We start from the raw sequence: 26,264 nt of genomic DNA on the forward strand, positions 1-26,264 counted from the left end.
AAATGTGGTTATTTTGTTGAAAAATGAACATATTCACTCGCAAATAACTCGAAAAGTGTTGACTTGGCGAAAAAGCTCTATAGAACAAAAGTAACTTAAAATTAGTCAGTTTACCCATTTCCAGACTTATTTTGGACATATATTTTTTCACCCCCAAGAGGGGGTGAAAGTCACCCCCAGGGCAAAAGCACACATCGGCACAATATCACTTTCTTTCTTTGACATGTAAGCTATACGTATGCCAAATTTCATGTCAATCCAAGCGGTTCTTTAAAATTTGGAGCAGAAACCGTGAAAGAATGTACTAATAATTCTTTAAAATAGGAGTAGGTTGAATGCTAGAATATATGGAATTTATAGAAATAATAGGCAGATATCGAGCACCTAGTTTATTAAATCTTGCTTAAGTTTACTTTCGCTCAAGGGCGTTTCGTCAAATCAGGAAGGTGTCCTAGCAAAATGTCGCAACATTTATTTGGTGAGAGAAGGTGGCTTGGCAAATCAACACATAACATAAAACACTCACTGGACAAAGGACAAAACAGATTAAATTAATAGATGCCAGCACTACCACTACATCACTAGCAAGTCGAAGATGGAGGAACAATCCATTCCTCCGTTCCTCCATCCTCCGAACAAACATTGTTCCTCCATCTTCGACTTGCTAATGATGTAGTACCGGCATCTGTTTTGTCCTTTGTACAGTGTGTGTTTTATGTTAGGCGTTAATTTGGCAAAACATCTTCTCTCACCAAACAAATGCTACGACATTTTGCTAGGGTACCTTCCTGATTTGACGAAACGCCCCGTATGCTTTAGGAGCGAAAGTATACTTGGGTAAGATTTAATAAATTAGGTGCTCGATATTTATATTCGCTAAAACATATCATTTATATCTACAATTATTTATTTACAATTTATTTTCGACCTTTTTTACATTTATAACACGCGCACTTGACATCAAGATAATGAATTCCCCGAGCGTTTCAAGTTATAGTAATATTCCGGTGGTGATGTTAATGGAATTGATTGAAATGAATGTAACAAAACGAACGGTAAATATTTTATTTATTTTGGTAACAAAAGGTATTGCGCTTGGTTTCGGAAAAGGGCCGAACGATTGGTGTGTGTGTGTGTCGTTCACCAGCTGTGTCGTGACTAAAAAGAAAACCACAACGATAATCTGTTTATGTTGCTTCCCTCTGACCAGATGACAATAAATCATTTAGGTCTGGCGTATACTTTTGCAGTTTTAAGAAAACGCCCTTGAGTGCAGTTTGTTACCGCACAAACGAAAAACATATGGTGAAGGATACATTCCGTTTTTATTTACATGTGAATTTTGAATGACTAACGTCGTTTCGATTTTGAGAAATAATGATTAAAAATTAAGAAAAAATAAAATTAGCAGAAATAGTAATTATAGCGTAATGCTATATACCCCCTTCCGAGTGACCAAGACGATAGATAAATACATAATATATACATATTATAATGAAAATTGAAAAATGAAAAAAATCAATGCAAAGTTTATACGAGGAGAAGGAAAAATCACTTAATTCACTGTGAACCGACACTTTCTTGGTAACTTCCTGTAAATCTTGCTTTTCTCTCCGGTCTGTTGTTTGTTTTGCTGGATACTGTCATTTTTTCTGTCTCGTGATGGGTACTTTCGTGAAACTCATACGCTGGCTTCAATCTGTCTATGGAAATTGTTGTTTCTTTTCCATTTACACGGACGACAAAAGTTTTGTCACCTCGTTTGACTACAGGAAAAGGACCGTGATATGGGTTTTCTAAGCTGCTTTTGATTGTATCACGGCGGATGAAAACGTGAGAGGTTTTTTTCATATCTTTGAAAATGAAGGTGCTTTTGGATCCATGATGCGACGGTTGTGTAGGACGGAGGTTTTCGAAATGGTTTCGAAGCGTTTTTAAGTATATGTGAGCACTGTCGTCGGTGTTTCTTCGCGACGAAAACAATAGTTCACCTGGCAAACACAATGGTTCTCCGTACACGAGTTCGGCGGCTGAAGTACCTACCTAAATCTTCTCTCCACGCTGCTCGTATGCCCAGTAACACTGAAGGTAGGCTTTCAAGGTAGCTTTGAACTGTTGATGAAACCTTTCTACCATACCATTTGCTTGCGGATGATAGGCGGTTGTCCTTAAATGGGTAGTTCCAGTTAATTTGCAGATTGATTTGAAGAGATGCGATTCGAACTGTCGTCCTTGATCTGTTGTGATGCGCTTGGGAGTGCTGAAACGAGCTATCCAACCAGAAAAAAATGTTCTGGCTACTGTGTTTGCTTCTTGATTAGACATCCGGAAAGCTTCTGGCCAACGTGTGAAACGGTCGACGCATGTTAGACAGTATCTGTTTCCTTCTGAGACCGGCATCACTATAATGTCTATGTGGACATGTTCGAAACGGCTGGAAGGTGGTAGAAAACTTCCAGTAGGTGAAGCAATGTGGCGTGATATTTTCGATTTTTGGCACTGTAGACACGCTCGAGTCCATTTCCTCACATCTGATTTAATGGATGGCCAAACATATCGCTGTTTGATCATCTTCACAGAACTGTTGATTTTGGGATGTGCTAGGTTATGCATGGTGCGAAAAATTGCCATTCGAAGTGGTTTCGGTACAAATGGTCTGGCTGTAGATGTTGATATGTCACAGTACAAACTCACGTTTTGTTCGGAAAAGCGTATTTTCTTCATATGTCACTATTATGTTCCCTACTGTAGCTACTGTCTCTAGGATATGGTCTGCGTCTTGAGTTGCTGCGGTTGCGACGATATGTGTTTGTTTGTGCTTGAGCCTGCGACAAGCTAGCTAGCTGGATTTTCAGCTAAATCGGCTGTCAATTTATCAATGGTGCTTTCAAGAGCGTTAGAAGCTTCTGAAATTTGGGCCCTAGGAGCTATAGCTTCAGATATTGTGTCAGCTAGCTCAGCAACTGCGTCCAAACTAGCTTTAGCTTGAGTAGCTAGAATAGCCTGTGTAGACGATGTCAGTCTACCTAACCACAGAGACCTTACAATATTGTCTGGTACCGTTGTGCCTGCTAAAGACTGTAAATGTAAGAACTGGGAAGGTCTTCGATCGCCCAGTTCTTCATGCTCAAGTAGTCTTTTAATTTTTTGTTGCTGTGATGCACTAAGTCTCTTAATTAACTGTAATTTAGAATTAAAACTTTAATTTCACATACCTCTCTGTGGCTGATGGTGAAACAATAATGTCCCTAACTTCTAATATGTAAGCTGTGTGTAAATTGGCAACTATGTAGTTGAATTTTGTGGCGTCACTTGTTATGTTTGCCAGTGTAAATTGATTTTCCACTTGCAGGAACCAAATTTCAGGATCGTTGGGCCAGAACGGTGGGATTTTAACTGAAATCCGATCAACTGAAGCACTGGTATTACCGTCCGTCATTTTCGATGTTCACTGTATTTAAAACCGGCAAAAGTATATTATTAACACTTACTTTTTAAATTTTCTCGGCGTTTTAAGTACTCGCGGGGTCACCAATATTCCGGTGTTGATGTTGACGGAATTGATTGAAATGAATGTAACAAAACGAACGGTAAATATTTTATTTATTTTGGTAACAAAAGGTATTGCGCTTGGTTTCGGAAAAGGGCCGAACGATTGGTGTGTGTGTCGTTCACCAGCTGTGTCGTGACTAAAAAGAAAACCACAACGATAATCTGTTTATGTTCCTTCCCTCTGACCCGATGACAATAAATCATTTAGGTCTGGCGCATACTTTTGCAGTTTTAAGAAAACTCCCTTGAATGCATTAGTGAGTTGTTGACACAATTGTCTGATATAGTACTTAATTTATGAGGGTGCAGTTTGTTATCGCACAAACGAAAAACAGATGGTGAAGGATACATTCCGTTTTTATTTACATGTGAATTTTGAATGACTAACGTCGCCGTCGTTTCGATTTTGAGAAATAATGATTAAAAATTAAGAAAAAATAAAATTAGCAGAAATAGTAATTATAGCGTAATGCTATAGTATATGTTAACATTTTTTCTGGAATCATCGAGGTCGGCCCATAGCTTCGTCGTATTCGCCTCGAACAATGAAACTGATTTTCGGCGGCCGAGAGTTAGGTAGGTTCGAGCGGCGTAACGCTATTTCTTTATTTTAGATTTTTTTTGGATAGCATAAAAATTCATTTTTAAAACTGCCTTTTTTTTTATCTCATATTTCGTTTTCAGACAGTTTTTCGCCAATAACTCAAAGAGTAAATATTTTATCGAAAAAAATATTCTTAGCAAAAGTGTAGCTTATAAAAAAAAAAACGAAAAATGTGGTGTATAAGTAAAGTCTATAAATTGAGTAAAAGCAAAGTTGTAGCTCATGAAAAATACATTCTTATTCGTCTAATTGCAAATCGAATAATTCAACGCGAAATGACCGAAAAATTAAATATTTTTCGGGAAAAGCTTATTTATATTTTTAAAGTATCTAAAAAAAGTTTTATATTTGTTTTTTACAAAAATTTTTATCGTCAAAAATAAACGAGTTACACTGAAAAAAAGTTGGCGCCTTTTTTTGGTAAAAAAAATCGTGAAAACCCCCTTCTATTAAGCACCCTAAATAAAATTAATCGTTACCGCTTTATCCTTTATTTTAACTGTATGTGTATTTTTATATGATCTGTAAGTTTGACTGGTTTAAATTGCTTATTTTAAAAAAAATTGGTTTTATAGTAAAAAAAAAATTTTTTTCGAAAAATTTCCTTTTTCCAAAATAACTTAAAAAGTATTAGCGATAAGAAAAATCTTAAAGAGTAAAAAAATGTAGGTTTTTGCTATTATAAATATGCTAGTTTCATTTTGTTTTCCCGTGAGACAAAAATTGGTTAAGTTATGGTTGTTGAAAATTTGCATACACTCGTGGATAGTGACCCGTTCAAGCTTTTTCAACTATAACCCTTTCAAAAATAAGCTCTTTAAACCGGCGAGACTGACAGATCATATAAAAGATAGATAAGTAAGTAAATTGTTTGTAAAGAGGTAGAGATTAATTTCATTTGGGGAGCTAAACACGGGGAGATTTTCATGAGTTTTTTACCAAAAAAAATAGAGGGCCAACTTTATTTTGAGCGTAACTCGCTTATTTTTAAAGCTAGAGACTTCTGTCAACAAGTAAAATAAAGCTTTTTATAAACACTTTAAAAAAGTTTAAATGGGTTTTTTCCGAAAATTGCTTAATTTTTCAGTGATTTCACCTTGAAATATTCGATTTGGAGTTAGACGAATAAGAACGTATTTTTCATGAGCTACACCTTTGTTTTTACTCGGTTGATAGACTTTACTGATGCACCGTTTTTTTCGGTTTTTTATGAGCTACACTTTTGCTAAGGATATTTTTTTCGATGAGATATTTACTTTTTGAGTTATTTGCGAAAAACCGTCTGAAAATGTAGTTTTTTTGTCGAAAAATAAACATTTTGAATCGCAAATAACTCGTAAAGTATTGACTAACATAAAAAACTCTATAAAACAAAAAATGCTTAAAATCCGTCAATTTCTCCATTTCCGGTCTTATCTTGAACCTATGGTTTTTTACCCCCGAGAAGGGGTGACTGTCACCCCTCCAAGTAAAAGCAACCAACGGCACAATTTCAACTTTGAAGTGGAGGGTAAGTAGAACCTAAATCCAAATTTTCATGCAATTCGGAGTTGCCCCTGAAAATTACACGATCTTGCCGTATTTCCCGTTCATTTACTGGGCTAATAATATTTATAGTTATTAAGGTACCAAGGTATTATAAGGATAATAACGCTTGAGGTCAATGGTGTATAGACCGAGGGCCTTCGGCTCGAGGTATATACGTTGACCGAAAGCGTTGTTATTATAATGCCCGTGGTGCCTTCAACGTTTAATGTCCGAGTAAATTATTCTTTATATGCAAAAAATTTGAATGAATTTTGAATTAATTAGTTTTCAAATAAGTAAAGGACACCGCACACATCTTATGGAAAATATAATGTCACTCAAATTCAATAAAATTTATATGAATAGATTCGTTTCAAATTAACGGTCAATTCTTATCATTACGCCAACTTAGGAGGGGAGTTAGAGGGGAATATTAACAGCATCAGATACGCCGATGATACGGTGTTGATTGCGGATTCCGACTTGGGTCTACAACGACTCATCGACAAGACCAACTCGACCTGTGAGCAATTTGGTATGAAAATAAACATTAAAAAAACCAAAGTGATGTCAATCCGAAAAAACCAAAACGTACCTCAACCTTGCACAATAAATGGGCATATTTTAGAACAAGTCAATAGATTTAAGTACTTGGGATGTTGAATCGATAGGAGCCTAAATCCTGATCTAGAAATAAGATCGAGAATAGAACAGACCAGAAAATCTTTAGAAAAAATCAAAAAACTGCTTTGTGATTCTCGAATAAAACTCGAAATTCGACTACGTTTATCCAAATGCTACGTCTGGTCGACTCTTCTCTATGCAGTTGAGACATGGACCCTTAAAACATCAACCGTAAATAAGCTGGAGGCCTTTGAAATGTGGATCTACCGGAGAATTCTCAAAATTCCGTGGACATCGCATACCTCAAACGAAGAAATGCTGCATAGAATAGGCAGGGCAGGAGAACTTTTCAACGCAGTGAAAGTTAGAAAAACATCGGACATCTTGGATATTAAAGCACCCTATGTAACGCACAGCCGGCACAGCTGAATGTTGCTGAATTTTTATGTACAGTGTTGCCATGCTGTTTTCTATATATTTCTTTCATAATTTCAATCAATGTTAAATGTACCTACAAGAATAATAGAATAATAACATTTATATATATATATATATATATATATATATATATATATATATATATATATATATATATATATATAGTGACTGTACACCCCGATATGGGGCTAAGTCGCGTAAGCTTTCTAGATCCTATTTCTTAGGGAGGATCAGTCCCTTTTGCTTATGTTATCTTCTTAACGATTTCTCTCCATTTTTTCCTATCTCTAGTTTTTCCCCGCCATTCTCTGACTCCTGCGTTTTTTAAGTCTTCTTCAACTTCTTGCAACCACTTTGATCTTGGTCTTCCTCTTTTCTTTCTTCCTCCTGGATTCCATTCTATCATAGCATATGTCACTGCTTCATCTCCTGCCCGCCAGATGTGACCTAACCATCTAACTCTGCATTGCTTTATTTTGGTCACGATATCTTCTTTTAGTACTTTCTTAATCTCTGCATTTGTTCGGCTTCGATATTCATTTTGCTCTGTTCTGATTGGTCCCAGTATGGTTCTCATGATCTTTCTCTCCACTATTCTTAAGTTTTCTTCATCTTTTTTAGTCATCGTCATTGTTTCTGCTGCGTATAATAATATTGGTCTAATTATGGTGTTATACATTCTCATCTTGGTTTTAATAGACAGTATTTTGCTTTTAAGTAGTGTTTTATTTGCAAAATAAGCTTTATTCGCTGCCAATATTTTTTCTTTTATTTCTGGTATTCTTTCACCCGTTTTGCTTATTGTCACTCCTAGGTATTTGAAATGTTCTACATCTTCAAACTCTGAATTTCCTATTTTGGTTTTTCCTTTTATTGCTGGTTTCCCTAGTCTTAATATTTTCGTGTTTTCTTCATTTAATGTGAGTCCCATTGTCTCCCCTTTCTCTTTTATTTCTTCTAGCATTTCTTTCATTATGTTTCTATTTTTTGCAATAATAACAATGTCGTCTGCATATGCAATTATTTGTCCACCTCTTGTTCTTAGGTTTCCTTTGTTTATATTTCGTAGTACATATTCTAAAGCTAGATTAAACAGTGTCGTGGATAAGGCATCCCCTTGTTTCACTCCTTTATTTATAATGAATTCATCTGTCTCGCCTCTTTGCGTCTTTATGCTAATTTTGGTAGTTCTCATTGTCATATTTATTAATTTTCTGAGTTTATATGGGATTTTTAATTTTTCCAGGGCAATCATTAGTTGTTTTCTCTTAATCGAATCAAATGCCTGTTTGAAATCGATGAATAGCATTTCTAATTGCAGTTTGTATTCATTTGCTTTTTCCATTATTTGTTTTATTGTGTGTATAGCATCTATTGTTGATCTTCCTTCTGTGAATCCACATTGGTACTGTCCCACTCTCTTCTTCGTGATCTTTGACAATCTTTTTCTTATTATCGAAGTCAATATTTTATATGTTGTGCTTAGTAGTGTTATTCCTCTATAATTTTCACAAATTTGTTGGTCTCCCTTTTTATGTATTGTTATTACCTGCCCTATCTCCCAGTCCTCTGGCATCTTCTCTTCCTTCCATATATTTTTCAATAGTGATAGTATTTTTTCCTTCAGTTCCTTTCCTCCATATTTTATAAGTTCCATGTTAATTTCGTCTTTTCCTGGAGCTTTTCCATTTTTGCTCTTCTGTATTACTTCCTCGAGTTCATCTATTGTTGGCTCTTTTGAGACTGCAATGTGTATTTCGTCTGCTTCTTCGTCCACCGTTTCCTCTTCTTCGTACATTTCTTCTCGCCTCCGTCAAGAGTTCTCTGTAGTGATCTGCCCATACCTGCCTATATTCATTGTCTTCTACAATGACTATTCCCTCTTTATTTTTTATTCCGTTTGTTTTACCTTTGTATTTTTTGGTTTGTTCTTTAATATTTTTATAGAAATGTTTCGTGTTTCTATTTGTTCTTTCCTGTTCTGTTTCTTGCATCTTTTCATCTGCCCATCTTCTTTTATTTTGTCTTATAATTTTCTTAGCGTCCTTTCTTAATTTTTCATAACTTTCTCTGTCTTCCTCTTTATCCGTTCGCAGCCATTTAATTCTTGCTTGCACCTTTTGTGCTGTTAGTTCTTTACATTCGTTGTTATACCATTCGTTTTTTGTTTTCTTCTGGTGTTTGCCTACCTGCTTTTTTGCAGCTTCTTCTATTGACTTTTTGATCATGTCCCATTCTGATTTGATGTCCTCTGCTTTATATTTCTCTCTTATTTGCACTGTTACTTCTTCTTCATATTTTTTTCTAATATCTGCATTCTGCAATTTATTGACATTCCATTTTTTCTGTTGATTTTTCTGTTTAGATTGGATTTTAACTTTTTGTCTTATGGTGGCTGCGACCATATTTATAGTGGTCTGAATCCGCACACGCACCTCTGAAAGTTCTCACGTCCTTCATTGAAGATTGTTTTCTTTTGTTTATTAGTATGTGATCAATTTGGCTATACGTTTTCTGATCAGGTGACCTCCATGTTACTTTATGCATTTTAGGGTGTTCAAATTTTGTTGAGCTTATTATCATGTTTGTTCTTGTTGCTAGGTTACATAGTCTTAGACCATTATCATTAGTGTTTTTGTGTACGGTGTGTTTTCCTGCAATTTGCTGTAAAAAATCTTCTTTTCCAATCTGGGCATTGAGGTCTCCTAGTATAATTATAACATCTTCTTTGGGTATTTTTTCCATCTCTTCTTCTATCTTATCATAAAAATTGTCTTTATCGTCTGTGTTGCTTGTTTCTGTAGGTGCGTATAGGTTTAATAGTGATATATTGAATGGTTTATTATTTATTCTTACATACGCAATTCTTTCACATATCGGTTTAAAGTTTATGACTTTTTCTCTTAGCTGTCCTAGAATCATGAATCCCACTCCTTTTTGTCCTTGCTTCTTTCCTCCTGAGTATAATAGTGTAAAGTCTTGTTTATCAATCTGTCCTTGTCCCTCCCACCGTATCTCTTGCAGTGCTGCAATATCTATTTTATACTTTGCTAGTTCTTTGCTTATTTCTAGCATTTTTCCTGGTGCCAACATCGTTCTTATATTCCATGTGCTTATTTTCAGTTCTTTATGTTTTTTATTTTTTTGTTTTCGTCTTGTATTTTTGTTTCCTTGTCTGCTCTTATTTATTTCTTTTTTGTGATACATCAATTTATCTGCACTCATTTCCTTTTTATTTGCCTCGTCCGTCGCCAAATAAGTATTGTCTTGTATTCTCTCATCAGTTGCTAGTTTTTTGAAACGTTTTGAAAAACCTCATCCAACTGATTCTTGTTCTTATTCCATTTCCTCTCCCGTCCATCTATTATCAATTTGTTGTGCTTAATTTGGACGCGTTTTCCTTTCTTTATTTCATCATTTGCTATTTTGACTATTTCTTTTTGTATTTGTAATTCCTCTTTCGTTAAATCATTGTTTATATATATTCTTTCTTCTTTTACTTCTTTAAGTTTTCTTTTATTTTCCATTACTTTTATTTTTTCCTCTTTGTTTGGCAATCTGACTAAACATGTTTTGTTTCCTAATTTCACAGCTTCTTCTATCTTTATATTAATATCTAGTTCTTTTTTCATAAAGTTCTCCATTGTTTCTTTTGGTAATCTTCTATCTCCCGTATCTATTGTCATTCCCTGTACTATAACATTATTTTCTTTTCTTGCTCTATCGAGTCTTTCAAGGCGCACTTTTACATCTTCCAGTTCCTTTTTCATATGTTCATTTTCTCTTCGCACTTCACCATTCTCTTGTCTTAATTCTTCTAATTCAATTCGGAGTTCCCTCATTTCTTCTCTGTATTGCCTTTGCTCCTCTTTAATTTCTTTTACGTGAATTTTCAGATCTTGTGTCTCTTTCGTTAAGTTTGCCATCATATTTAATATTTGGTCTAGTTTGTCTTCCTCTGTGTTTCTTTTATCTGGGGTTCTTGATACTTTTTTGCTTTTCGAAAAAGACTGCTCTTCATTTTCTCTATATCTTTTCCGATTATCGTCGGATGTGTAATCGTCGGGGTTCATTTTCTTACCGAAATTGCTCGCGATAAAATCACCCTCCCCACCTATCGCGCCGGAGGAAGATGATTTTCTCAAGCAATATGTTTCTCTTTCGAATGTGTTGCCCCTAAATTGAATTAAATTAAATTAAATTATTTTCGTTATTTTGGAGCAGTTCGATTCAACAGTTGATGATTTTCTCAAGATGATTTTCTCAAGCAATATGTTTCTCTTTCGAATGTGTTACCCCTAAATTGAATTAAATTAAATTAAATTATTTACGTTATTTTGGAGCAGTTCGATTCAACAGTTCCCACCTTTAACTTTCAAAATTCCAGTTTCTGGAGCTTGTAATCAACGTTCTAATGATCTACTTTTTTGGCTTGATGTTGAATTAAATTGTATTTGTTGTTTTAAGTTTATGTATTGTATTTAATATTATTGTACTTCAGTCTGTTTCAAAAGTTTATTTCTATAACTTCACTTAACACTAATCGTCTTTGACACACTGTAACTAAAATCACTTTAGAAACTATTTCTTATTCGCCAAAAAATTGAATTTTTAGAGAGCCTGATTTTTCACGTGTTGATCTGCCCACACTCATAATAACATTTACTTCGTCATTATACTAGGTATAATGACGAATGAGGTGTCAAATTAAAGCTTATAATCCAAGGATAGTACTAAAGGTGGGAAATTAGATCGGTTGTTTGTCCGTCTGTCTGTCTGACCGCGAATATAACTCCTCCGTCACTATAACAGGTAGAATGACAAATGAGGTGTCAAATGAAAGCTTGTAATACAAGGATCGTACTAAAGGTGAGAAATTTCTCACCTTTAGTACCATCTTTGGATTATAAGCTTTCATTTGACACCCCATTTGTCATTCTACCTGTTATAGTGACGGAGGAGTTATATTCGCGGTCGGACGGACAGCAGGACAGACAGCCTATGTCAAACTTCTCACCTTTAGTACCATCCTTGGATTATAAGCTTTCATTTGACACCTCATTTGTTGTTCTACCTGGTATAGTGACGAAGGAATCATATACGCAGTCGGACAGACAGACGGACAGACAGCCTAGGTTAAATTTCTCACCTTTAGTACCATCCTTGGATAAGCTTTCATTTGACACCTCATTTGTCATTCTACCTGGTATAATGACGGAGAAGTTGAGTTTGCAAACAGACAGACAAGACGGACGGACGGACAGACGGACGTGGACAATTCAATGTTTTCACATTTTTTCAAAATTGGTGAAAACAACAACATAATAAACTTTACTTAATTGGTGTTTCAAAACTACTTACTTTTAACACATTACACAATATTACAAGGTTTCTAGCAAGTTAAACGTCACAATGATTTAAAATAATCAAGTAAAAACCTATACATACATAACATATTAGAACTTACCTAAAATACACAAAAATGATACATTTCACACACAAATATAATATCACAAAAAATTGTAACGTGATAGTATGAAAAAATAGAGGATACGGCAACGGTGTTGCATGTGACGGTCGGACCGAGTCGGATCCAATGCCAATATCTACACAGACATAATAGGGTGCTTTAATATCCAAGATGTCCAAAACATCATACCTAGGCTACGTACTAAGAAATAATAAGTACCAATATGCTCAACTTATACTGAAAGGAAAGATCGAGAGAAGGAGAGGACGAGGAAGAAAAAAACTATCGTGGCTCAGAAACATTCGACATGGGACAGGGCAAACTTTTGAATAGCTAATAAGAACAGCTGAAGACAGAGAATAGTTTGCAATTGTAGTAGCCAACCTCCATTGAGAAGACGGCACTTTAAGAAGAAGAATTAAATTATAAATTGTATGTGTTAGTATAGGTTTTAGTTTTAGTGTGTTATAAATTATTCTAAATAATAAATGAATTAACTAATAATTTTGTATAAATAACGAATATAAATTAAGCGTTTTCATTTAAAATAAAATGTTAAAAATATACAGTGCTAGTCAAAAGTCCGTACCCCTCGTATCTTTTGAACGGTTATACCTATAATAGTAACATTTGGAGGGAGGCAATAAACGGACGTAAGCTTCTTAACTAGTCATGACAGGTGACGTAATATTGACAGATGACGTTACAGAGCCACTGTGACCGATAATTTTAAATGGGACCTTACGGCAAGTGATACCTCGTTGGAAAGGTATTCAAAATACCTATTCAGCCATACTATTTTTTTTGGATTTTAGTTGATTTTGATTTTGGTGAATAAATTAAATAAATATAATATTGTAGTTTCGCATTTAAGTAATAAAAATTCAAATTTCCGCCTATAGTTTTTTTGTCAAAAAAGTTGACGTTTTTCAATTCTCTAGTAGTTTTTACGACAACGTCAACCTTTTTGATAAGTAATCATATGCGGAATTTTGAATTTTTATTAATTAAATGCGAAACTACAATTTTATGTTTATTTCATTTATTCATCAAAATTACCTTAAACTCAAACACAATTAGTATGCCTGAATAGGTATTTTCAATAACTTTCAAACGAGGTATCACTTGCAATAAGGTCCCATTTAAAATTATCTGTCACAGTGGCGCTGTAAAATCATCTGTTATAATTACGTCACCTGTCATGACTAGTTAAGAAGTTTACAGCCGTTTACTTCCGCCCTCCAAATTTCACTATTATAGGTATAACCGTTCAATAGATACGAGGAGGGGGGGGGGGGTACGGACTTTTGACTAGCACTGTATTATGTTATTATACAGGTTGTAACAAAAATACAGGTCATAAATTAAATCACATATTCTGGGACCAAAAATAGTTCGAATGAACCTAACTTACCTTAGTACAAATATGCACATAAAAAAAGTTACAGCCCTTTGAAGTTACAAAATGAAAATCGATTTTTTCGAATATATCGAAAACTATTGGAGATTTGTTATTGAAAATGGGCATGTGGCATTCTTATGGCAGGAGCATCTTAAAGAAAAATTATAGTCAAATTTGTGCACCCCATAAAAATTTTATGGGGATTTTGTTCCCTTAACCCCCCCCCAAACTTTTGTGTACGTCTCAATTAAATTATTATTGTGGTACCATTACTTAAATTCAATATTATTAAAACTTTTTTGCCTCTTAGTATTTTTTCGATAAGGCAGTTTTTATCGAGTTGAAGCTTATTTTTCAATATGTTTACACAAAAATTTTATGGGGGTTTTGTTCTTTTAAACCCCCCAAATGTTTGTGTACGTTCCAATTAAAATATTACTGGGGTACCATTAGTTAAACACAGTGTTTTTAAAACTTTTTTGCCTCTTTGTATTTTTTCGAAAAGGCACCTTTTATCGAGATGTGACTTCTTTTTTAATATGGTTCAAAATATCCCTAAAAATGTAAATCATAAATAAATGTTCATATTATTACCAAGTCTCCATAATCGTACTTAACCATATACAAATATGTGGTGGATTTGATAAATATTCGAAATATCTCGATAAAAACTGACTTTTCGAAAAAGTACTAAGAGGCAACAAAGTTTTAAAAACATTGTGTTTAACTAATGGTACTACAATAATAATTTAATTGGAACGTACACAAAAGTTTGGGGGGTTTAAAGGAACAAAACCCCCATAATTTTTTTATGGGGCGTCCAAATTTCACTATAATTTTTTCTTAAGATGGTACTGCCATAAGAATGCCACATGTCCATTTTCAATAAAAAATCTCCAATAGTTTTTGATACATTCGAAAAAATCGATTTTCATTTTGTAACTTAAAAGGGCTGTAACTTTTTTTATGTACACATTTGTACTAAGGTAAGTTAGGTTCAATCGAATTATTTTTGGTCCCAGAATATGTGATTAAATTTATGACCTGTATTTTTGTTACACCCTGTATATCAAAAGTATGCTGATATCGTTCTACTTTCCTGTCATCCGTCTTCATCAATGGTCTTTTCTACATAGTCTTCAATTAAGTAGATTTAAACAAAAACAGATTTATGTCTACACAAAAAAGGAGAGGAAGAATTAAAGATTATTATTGCATAATTCAAACATAATAAAAATTAGTGATTTTGTAACCAAATAAATGTAATTAAAATAATTTTTTTTTCTAGAAAATCTTGCGCCATCGGAATTAAAAAAACTAAGGAACAAACAGCGAAAAGCGAGAAGGAAGGCGGAACAGGAGAGCGCGCAAGCGAGAGAAGCACAAGTAAAGAGAGATCAGCATCACAAATCGCGGCAACAGTGTGACGTGGAAGCGGACGCGCCACAACTTGATGAGTTAATTCCGGACAAATTGGCAAGGGTAAGTAAAGGTATAACTTTAGTTTAGAGTTTAGAGTATAAGCAACCCTAGCCTCTTGTCTACCACAAAGACAATCATGGAGTTCCTTTAACTTCTCAGGGGTAGTTCAGCCAATCCCTAGGATAAAAAATGGTAGCAAGAACGATTACAAGAGAGATCAAAGCATAGCACAAAAATATAAACAAATATTTTATTAAATAAATTGGCACACTTGTCTCTACGTCATAGCAAGTCATTATCATTCGGAAATTAAGGAAACCATAAGAGATTTTTTAAAAACGAAATCACGAAAACTGCAAAGACCAAGAATAAACAAATCTCTCATCCCCCAACGAAATGCAGATCGCTATCTTGTCGGTAAGATTTTCCAGTGGGCGATTTGATTTTGCTTAGCGGCATTTGTCAATGTAAATAAACAATTTGATTATGTTTATTCTCGTTCATGCTATAAAAAAAGTGGTACAGTTTAGACGTAATTTCATCTGAAGTGTTAATAATTATGGGGAAGACTGGTTTAAAAGAAATACTTTACTATGGCATATGGACAACCCTGAAATGGTTTTGACAAACATTTTTTAAGAAAAATATTACAATATGTTTACCTTCCATAATTATCTTATAAGCTCTACTCTTATCATGTCTAAAAATTGTTAATATTAATTGTTATGTTTTTAGGTTGATGATCCATTAGAACAAGCTATAAAATTCCTACAGCCTTTACAAACATTAGCCAAAGACAGAATAGAAACACATTTAATGGCATTTGAAGTATATTATAGAAAACGTATGTATACACACATTACAAACTATATTTTATTTGGTTGTGTTCATTCATCAGTCACAGGAAATTTATTCAGTCGTAGAATTTTTCTGCTATAATTTAGAATGAAAAACGAAATAAATACCGTTATTTTTACTCTAGTTTCGTAGTTAATATGGTCGCCTTGAAGTTCTCAGCTTTTACTGAGCCATCACGAGTCGGTTCCCTTGTTTTGGTCGCCTTCTTTTTTTGATTCATGTTGGTTTATTATGGATTTTGATATAGGTACAATTTTCACCCATTCTGTTTATTTATCCGTACTATATGAGTTGTGTTAGACGTAACGTTCTTTCGATGTCTTCATTCCTTATTCTTTTTCGTTGTCAGTAATTTGTAGTCTAAGATATAATATAAGGGAGCGTTCAAGTATTACGTAACGCAATTTTTGAAGATTTTTGACCCCCCCCCTCCCCCCATGTAACGCACTGTAACGTTTTTATGTACCCCCCTCCCCCTACCTAAACGTTACGTAACACCCAAGTGACCATTTGAATCTAAATGGAAAACAAGGTTGCGAAAAGTACCGGAAGCCCGGTAAAAGAACTTTGTTATTATTTTAATCGCATTTGAGGTAATAATAAAAACTTACAATCATCATCCAGCCTCAAAAGTCCACTGCTGAACATAGGCCTCCTCCACTCGTTTCCAACCACGTCTATCCTGCGCCGCTCTCATCCAGTTTTTATTTAGCTTTCTTACGTCGTCTGTCCATCTTGTAGGGGGTCAACCGAGCGACGCTTCTCTTGGCCTTGCATTCCAATAAGCTTTTTGTCCATCGCCCATTTGTAATTCTGGCTATGTGTCCTGCCCATCTTCACTTCAACCTGGCTATCCTTTTGATGACGTCAGTCACCTTTGTTCTTATTCTCGTGATTTCTTCGTTTTTGATTTTGTCTCGCAGTTATTTCTAACATTGACCGCTCCATTCTTCTCTGCGTTACTCTTAGTTTGGTAGCCGAGGCTTTAGGTAAGGTAAGTGATTCTGATCCGTATGTCAAGACTGGGAGGATGCACTGATCAAATACCTTTCTCTTTAGGCATGTGGGCAACTTACTTTTAAAAGTTTCTCTCAGTTTTCCAAATGCTGCCCACCCAAGAACGATTCTTCTTTTTAGTTCATGTCTCTGGTTATCCCTGACAATCGTAATTTCATGTCCCATGACATGAAATATGTCCAAAACTTAGAATACTAATCTTTTATTACTAATTTTACATTTACATTTACATTTTCCCTGCTTGGCCCCATCCTTACATACATTTTTGGCTGCATCCTTTATTGTTCTTCTCATGCATTCTTCTATTTTATCTTTTTTAATAAAAACTTAAAATAAAATAGCATATTTATTATTTCAATATTTTATTTTGCTTAGTAAAAATTTTTGTATAACAAATAATATACGATGTTGCAAGTAGTTTCGGAAAAATAGTGAAAAAAATGTGTAAAACATTTTGTTCTTCAACGCCCTGTATCGTGAAAACGCATGCCGTTACAAAAATTTTATACTAAGCAAACCCCAATTATTTTTCAGTTTTTCACCTATCTTAGAGATCGTGTTACCTTTTTCTGAAACACCCTGTATATTTAAGAAGGCACTTATGGAATAAAATTATTTCTGTCCTTGTTTTAAACAATTTTAAAAAACGCTGAGACCCGTCTATTTTCATAATATAAAAATGTGTGCTTTTTAAACATAAATTTAAATGTACAGGGTGTTTTAACACTCTGTATATTTTTATATTTTTAAAAGCTGCTTAACAGTCTGATTTCATGGTCTTTATACGAATAATACAGGGTGATCATTTAAAATTATAATGTATGGAAACCACTTATGGAATAAAATTGTTGTAATGTGTCATTATTTTAGAAAATTATAAAAACGCTAGAATACGTCAACTTTTAAATTCAACTATGGACTATTTAAACATAAATTTGAATATACAGGGTGATTCACTCAAGTCTAGCATAGTCAAGTATCTTTAATTTTAATTAAACACCCTGTATATTTTTGTTTTAGAAGCTGCTTAACAACCTCTTCTCAAAAATGTGTATTATGTAGGGTCTATTATGAATAATGCAAGGTGAAATTTTGAAATTATGTATAATTTTCGTCAAGATATTAATCACATAAAACTTTGAAATTAATAATTCAGGAATCACACTTTAAATAAGGGTATTTTTTTAAATATCTATCAATTTTCTAAACTAAGTATCAAAATAGTGGGTTTTGTATTTAATGATATTTATTTAAAGACATTAATTTTTAAATAATTTGAAAATTTGCGCATTTAAAACATTAATGAATACCTACTGCAGAAAACGATTTCAGAAAACATAAATACATGATTTATGAACATGTAGTTCCTTCTGCAACCTCTTAAATAACATCTGTATCTTTTAATCTTTTGTTGTGGAGACAGGTCAATCTAATTACTTCAAACACATGTTACTGTGCTTCATCTGTGAACAAATTTTAAGATTTTTTCACTTGAATAGGTACTATTTTGTCCTGTTGTCCGAACATGAGCGGAACGTGAGGGTGCAACATAATACAATTCAGGGGTCTATGTAAAACATAAAAGAAATTCCGTAGTTTTTTTCATTTAAGTTAAAAAAGAATGTTACGTAACGCGCTGTTCGAACCCCCTCCCCCCATGTAACGCGCCGTAACGTTTTACAAGACCCCCTCCTCCCCCCAAACTGCGTTACGTAATACTTGAACGCTCCCTAAGGTCGATTTTCACCGATCTGTTTAATGGATAAAAATGATTAGATATGTAAATTAGCATGGTAACAATTACAAAAAAACAAGGGTTGCCCGATCTAATCTTGTTCTAGCTAAAATTAATTAATAATTAAAAATGACATTTTTTTATAAATTCAAAAAAAAAAATTCGACCCGGGCAGATATTATTTCAGATTTTTTAGGTCATTCTGAACAAAAAATGTCTTATGTATTTTTTCTCTAAAGTTGATCGTTTTCTAGTTATAAACAATTTAAAACTGAAAAAAGAACAAAAGATGACGATTTTCAAGGCTCAAAAACATAAGTATAAAATATAATTTTTGAAATTACGAAGTACCTAAATTCAAGTTCAAACCTTATTCTATCAGTTCTTGATAAGTCTTTTGGACTTATTTCATTTTGAAACATTGTTTTTTAGTTTTTAATGCCCGTCTCCCCATAAGAAACCTTCCTCATTAACAAATAAAAAAATATATTTTAGAATAAAATATGGCTAAAATTCTTATCGAGACCTGATAGAAAAAGGTTTGAGCTTGAATTTATGTACTTGATGATTACAAAAATGATATTTTTTACTTATTTTTATACTATATTTTTAAATTGTTTATAACTCAAAAACGATTAACTTTAGAGAAAAAATACAAAAAACGTTTTTTGTTTAGAATGATCCAGAAAATCTGAAATAATATCTGCCCGGGTCGAAAATTTTATTTTAAAATTCATAAAAAATGTCATTTTTTAATTATTAATTATTTATAGTTAGAACAAGATTAGATGGGGTAACTCTTGTTTGTTGTAATTGTTAACACGCTAAATTACATATCCAATATTTTTTTATCAATTAAACAGATCGTGAGTTTTTAAAAAGAGAATCATAATACAGCAATACTCAACCTTTTTTTTCCTGGGCCACATACTAGCTATCACCTTAGCTTGCGGGCCGCGTAGGTGGAGTAGTATACAGGGTGTTTCATTAAGAAACGGAAATACTTAAATGGTAAATAGAGGTCCCAGAGGCGGTTCTAGATATTCAATATTTATTGCCTCACCGATTTTTATAACCGAGTTACAGGGTGTTTTTATCGATTTTGCCCATTTGTGTCAGGATCCATAACTTTATAACCACCTTGTACCTATATTTTTTGAAATTTGATACAAGTGTGTCTTATTTAGAACCCAAACCATAAAACTACTAATAAGAAGAAAAATCCAGGTCCGGATTAAAAAAATTATACTTAAATTCATTGTTACCTTGAAACAACATCCTGTGTGTATATCGAAATTTTCAAAACCCGTTTGCACATTTGAAAAGAGCACAAAGAACTGAGTTTATAGGTTCGCTTTAATGTTTTCTGCAGAAAATTTAATTACTTTAATTTTGAAATGAAATATATTGAAATTTTTAATAACAGAGATTAGAAAGCAGGTTTTTAAAGCACTTTTAATAATAAATTATTAAATTTAATGAATAAATTCTCATTTTAACACGAATCAATACTTAGTTACTACATTGGAACGACCCAGTTACTACTAATCACAACAAAAATACAGATTAACAAAAAATATAAAGTGATTGTGACCTTGAAACAACACCCTGTATATTGAAATTTTCAAAACCCGTTTGCACATTTGAAAAGACCACAAAAAACTAAGTGTAATGGTTCACCTTCATTTTTTGCGCAGACAATTTAATGACTTCAATTAATTTTGAAATTGTGTCGAAATTTTTAAGAACTCTGAGAACTCACAACAAAAATTTCGATTTAATTTCGAAATTAATGTCATTAAATTGTCTGCACAAAAAATAGAAGCTGTCAATTAAACTTTGTTTTTTGTACTCTTTTGAAATGGGCAAACGGATTTTGACAATGTTAATATACAGGATGTTGTTTCAAGGTCACAATATTATTTTATATTTTTTTGTTAATTCAAACCTGGTAGTCGGAGAGATAGAAGCGGATTTTGTGCGTGATAAGTAATATGGAAAAACTATACGGGGATATGTTGAATTAGTTGTGTACATGACTTTCACCAACGGCCGGAAACCAGAGTTGGGGCCGAGGGTAGTTATAAGGGGTCAAAGTCGCGGAATTTATTATTTTTTTTATGACGCTCATGATCGAGATAGTGCACCAAAATTTGGGAATAAGTAGGTCATGACTTAACTAAGTAAAATCTCTAGGGGCGGAACGCTACGTGGCCGACAAAGGGGTGGGGGTAGGGGTGAATATAAAAAATATAAAGGGTTTTTTGCGCTGTTCGTGATTGAGATAGTGGACCAAAATTTGGGACTAAGTAGATCATGACATTGCTAAGTAAAATCCCCAGAGCCGGAAACCAGAGTTGGAGATGAGGGTAGTTATAAGGAGTCAAAGTCGCCGTTTTTATTATTTTTTTTGTGACGCTCATGATCGAGAGAGTGCACCAAAATTTGGGAATAAGTAGGTCATGACGTAACTAAGTAAAATCTCCAGGGGAGGCACGCTGCGTGGCCGACAAAGGGGTGGGGCAGGGGTGAATATAAAAAATATAAGGGGTTTTTTTGCGTCGTTCGTGATTGAGAGGGTGCACCAAAATTTGGAAATAAGTAGACCATGACATAACTAAGTAAAACCCTCAGAGCCGGAAACCAGAGTTGGGCATGAGGGTAGTTATAAGGGGTCAAATTCGCCGTTTTTATTATTTTTTTTGTGACGCTCATGATCTAGATAGTGCACCAAAATTTGGGAATAAATAGTTCATGAGGTAACTAAGTACAATCTCCAGGGGTGGAACGCTGCGTGGCCGATAAAGGGGTGGGGGTAGGTGTGAATATAAAAAATTTAAGGGGTTTTTTGCGACGTGCTAGATTGAGATAGTGCACCAAAATTTGGGAATAAGTAGACCATGACTTAGCTAAGTAAAATCCCAAGAGGCGGTAACCAGAGTTGGGGATGAGGGTAGTTTTAAGGGGTCAAAGTCGCATTGTGTATTATTTTTTTTGTGAGTCGGTACAACATTTGTTCCCCACGCAGCGTTCCGCCCCTGTAGATTTTACTTAGTAATGTCATGATCTACTTATTCCCAAATTTTGGTGCACTATCTCGATCACGAACGGCAAAAAAACCCCATATACTTTTATACTCACCCCTGCCTACCACCCCTTTGTACCCCAAGCAGCGTTCCGCCCATGAAGATTTTACTTAGTTACGTCATAACCTGCTTACTCCCAAATTTTCGTGCACTATCTCCATCATGAGCACCACAAAAAAAAATAATAAAAACCGCGAATTTTACCCCTTATAACTACCCTCGTCCGCCACTCTGGTTTCCGCCTCTGGGGATATTACTTAGTTATGTCATGGTCTACTTATTCCCAAATTTTGGTGCAATGTCTCAATCACGAACGTCGCAAAAAACCCCTTATATTTTTTTATATTCACCCCTGCCCCACCCCTTTGTCGACCACGCAGCCTTCCACTCCTGGAGATTTTACTTAGTTACGCCATGATCTACTTATTCCCAAATTTTGGCGCGCTACCTCGATCATGAGCGTGACAAAAAAAAATAATAAAAAACGGAACATTGACCCCTTATAACTACCTTCCTTCCCCACTCTGGTTTCCGGCTCTGGGGATTTCAATTATTTTTGTCATGGTCTACTTATATCCAAATTTTGGTGCACTATCTCAATCACGAACGTCGCAAAAAACCCCTTATATTTTTTATATTCATCCCTACCCCCACCCCTTTGTCGGCCATGCAGCGTTGAGCCCCTAGAGATTTTACTTAGGTACGTCATGACCTACTTATTCCCAAATTTTGGTGCACTATCTCGATCATGAGCGTCATAAAAAAAATAATAAAATCCGCGACTTTGACCCCTTATAACTACCCTCGGCCCCAACTCTGGCTTCCGGCCGTTGGTGAAAGTCATGTACACAACTAATTCAACATATCCCCGTATAGTTTTTCCATATTACTTATCACGCACAAAATCCGCTCCCAGCTCTTAGACTATGGGTTTTTCTTGTGATAAGTAAGTGTCATTCCAGTATAGTATATAATCATGGATTATTTTTAAGATGAATATTTATTCATTAACTTTAAGAATTTATTATTCAAAGTGCTTTAAAACCTGCTTTTTAATCTTAGAGTTCTTAAAAATTGCAGTATATTTAATCTCAAATGAAAGTCATTAAATTTTCTGTGCCCAAAATTAAAGCGAACCTGTAAATTCAGTTTTTGTGCTCTTTTCAAATGTGCAAATAAATCTTGAAAATTTAAATAAACAGGGTGTTGTTTCAAGGCCACAATCATTTTATATTTTTTTGGTAATCCATACTTGGATTTTTCTTGTGATTACTAGATGGGTTGTTCCAATGTATCTAGTAAATAAGTGTTGATTATTTTTAAAATGGGTATTTGTACATTAATTTTATTAATTTATTATTATCTAAAAGTTAATAATATAGTCCTGTCGCCAGGGGGGGTACAACGGCCTCGTTAATTCAGATGGACTTACTCAAGTTTTTTTTATGTATTTTGACCCGTAGAACACGAATTTTTTGGGTAACAGTTGATCCGGATGTCGATAAGATTGTTATAGACCAAGAACTTGAGGAATCAAATAACAGCGATTTTTGGCAAAACAAAACAATATTTTGTATTTTTTGGGCCATTTTAAGTAAAAAATATTTCTACAAGTTTTTTCGTAGGATGCACAGTTTTCGAGATAAACGCGGTTGAACTTTAAAAAAATCGAAAAATTGCAATTTTTGAACCCGAATAACTTTTGATTAAAAAATAAAATAGCAAGTCTGCTTACCGCATTTGAAAGTTTAAGTCAAATTATATCGGCTTTGATTATTTGCATTGGTAAAAATTTATTTTTTTATTGTTTAACAAAGCTATAAACACGTAGGGTTTCCCGTGCTTTTACATGCGTTTTAACGCATGTAACGTAGAAATAGTCTTGATTGCACTAGTACCTATTCTACCTACTCGTTCGATTTTAAATGAGAAATCATAGAAACATCACTCACGCACTAGTTGTTTGTAGCTTTGTTTAACAATAACACAATAAATTTTTAGCAATGCAAATAATCAAAACCGACATAATTTGACTTGAACTTTCAAAGGCGCTAAGCAGAATTGCTATTTTATTTTTTAATCAAAAGTTATTCGGGTTTAAAAATTGCAGTTTTGCGATTTTTTGAAAGTTCAACCGCGTTTATCTCGAAAACTGTGCATCCTACTAAAAAACTTCTAGAAATATTTTTTGCTTAAAATGACCCAAAAAATACAAAATATTGTTTTGTTTTGCCAAAAATCGCTGTTATTTGATTCCTCAAGTTCTTGGTCTATAACAATCTTATCGACATCCGGATCAACTGTTACCCAAAAAATTCGTGTTCTACGGGTCAAAATACATAAAAAAAACTTGGGTAAGTCCATCTGAATTAACGAGGCCGTTGTACCCCCCCTGGCGACAGGACTAATAGGTACCTGCTTTTTAATCCCAGAGTTCTTAAAAATTTCAATATAATTTCACAATCACGTACAAACAGGCCTTAAACACAGCGGCACAGTATCAAATAATTTGACAAACACGTGAAATTTGACAAATAATTTGATCGTTTACAGGGCCTTTTAGTGAGCCTTCGGGCCGCATGAAAAACGCTAGAGGGCCGAATGCGGCCCGCGGGCCGCAGGTTGAGTATCACTGATATAATATATGATATAGCTAAACATATTATGTTTAGCTCTCTTATTTTATATACTTTTTTGTCAAATAATTGAATTTAATGCTTCGGATTTCATTCTATAGATAATCATTTGTTCATACTTTTGTGGATTTGTAGGCCTAAGTAATTACCCTTTGTATAGGTTTTTAATGCATCTCCGTTATTTTTTGTAAGTTTATACTTAGGTCCCCACACATATTTTTCAGCGCCCTTTTGTCCAGTACTATACCCAATTTGGATGTATGCTGTTACTCTGCCTGAGCAAAATACCAGAAGAAATCACAATATATTACCTTAACAGCTATGAAACAAGCCAACAGATTTTTTGTGTATTATATATCAAAGATTCTATGACTATTTAATAGATATATAGAGTGCAAATATGCTCAATCAATCAGTCAATCATATCAGTCTACGCACCATATATAAGTAAACCCGAGGGGGAGACCGAAGACTTCTGTAATAAACTACAGGATGTAATCGACAAGATACAGAAGAACGAAAAAATAATGATTCTTGGAGATCCCAATGCAAGAATAGGAAACGACAGCATAGATAATATCAAACAACGATTTAACGAAGATACATTGAACCGAAATGGAGAATACCTTGTTGAATTCTGTACCCAAAATTTGTTGAGAATAAACAACACGTTTTTTCCACACAAATCCCAACACAAATACACGTGGCAAAACACGCAAGACCAACAATCAACAATAGACTATATAATTACAAATTAATAGAGAAATCATACCTAAACAAATACTAGACGTAAGAGCATTAACATCGCCCAATATCGGATCAGACCATAAAATGGTGCTTGGAAAATTTGTGCTCAAAATACCACAAAACAAGAAAAAACTACCCAATGTACTTCGAAAAACTAAACATTGAGTCTCTAGAGAACCAAAACACAAAATGGCTGTATAAAAGACGTTTAGAACAAAGATTTGAGATAAACCCAGTAACAACAGGTGAAGGAGTAAATGAGACATCGGCAAAAATAGAATATAATATATTACAAGCCGCAAAGGAAAACATAGGGGTCAAAAAAATTAACCTGAATGCAACAAAAATATCAAATCCCTGGTTCAATACTGAAATAAGAGATCTAGCGTATGAGAAGGGGAAAGCATACCTACAATGCTGCACTAACAAAACACCAAACAATTACCAACAATACAGAGACACAAGAAATTACATCAATTCTAAGATAAGCAATATAAAAAGGGAATATGGGACACGCTTTATCAAAGAAATGGAACACGATTTGTATGGGGCTCAAAGAAAAGTTTGGAAAATACTAAAAAATAGGAAAAAACCCATTAACGAATATAGAAGTTTAAATAAAATAGAAGCAGAACAATGGACCGCCTATATAGAAGAACTATATAAGGAAGATACTATAGTACCTGAAGAAGAGGAAGAAACAGGAAATGAAGACGAATCCAACATAGACACAGAACTAGAAATCAAAAAAGAAGAAATAAGGAATAACATACGTAAATTAAAAAACAGAAAAGCACCAGGACCCGATGGGATACCAAATGAACTCCTGAAATACGGAGGAGAAACCTTAATCGAAAACATAGAGATACTCTTTCAAGAAATTATATGTAGCCAGCGTGTACCAGACCAGTGGAGGACGAGTATAACAATACCTATACACAAGAGAGGAAACAGCAAAGACCCTAGCAACTACCGTACCATCACCTTGCTGAGCACAACTCTTAAACTCTTAACAAAAATACTTGCCAATAAAATAAATGAAGAATACACAATTAGTACACAATTAGGAACAACAAGGATTTCGAAAAAATAGGTCCACAATAGACGCCATATTCATAGCCAGACAAATCACTGAGAAAGCACTGG

At 34.1% G+C, this 26,264-nt stretch overlaps 1 protein-coding gene across 1 annotated transcript in view; it reads left to right on the forward strand.

Annotated features, from left to right (window-relative positions):
• LOC114343449 (N-alpha-acetyltransferase 16, NatA auxiliary subunit) overlaps window positions 1-26,264 on the forward strand; it is a 504,210-nt gene that overhangs the window by 469,174 nt on the left and 8,772 nt on the right. Inside the window, exons 9-10 of the mRNA XM_050652366.1 lie at window positions 14,906-15,099; window positions 15,775-15,883. Of these exons, the coding sequence (XP_050508323.1) occupies window positions 14,906-15,099; window positions 15,775-15,883 (303 nt within the window). The remainder of the gene's footprint in view (window positions 1-14,905; window positions 15,100-15,774; window positions 15,884-26,264) is intronic.

The sequence above is a fragment of the Diabrotica virgifera genome, chromosome 5 (assembly GCF_917563875.1).
Source record: "Diabrotica virgifera virgifera chromosome 5, PGI_DIABVI_V3a".
NCBI lineage: Eukaryota > Metazoa > Arthropoda > Insecta > Coleoptera > Chrysomelidae > Diabrotica > Diabrotica virgifera.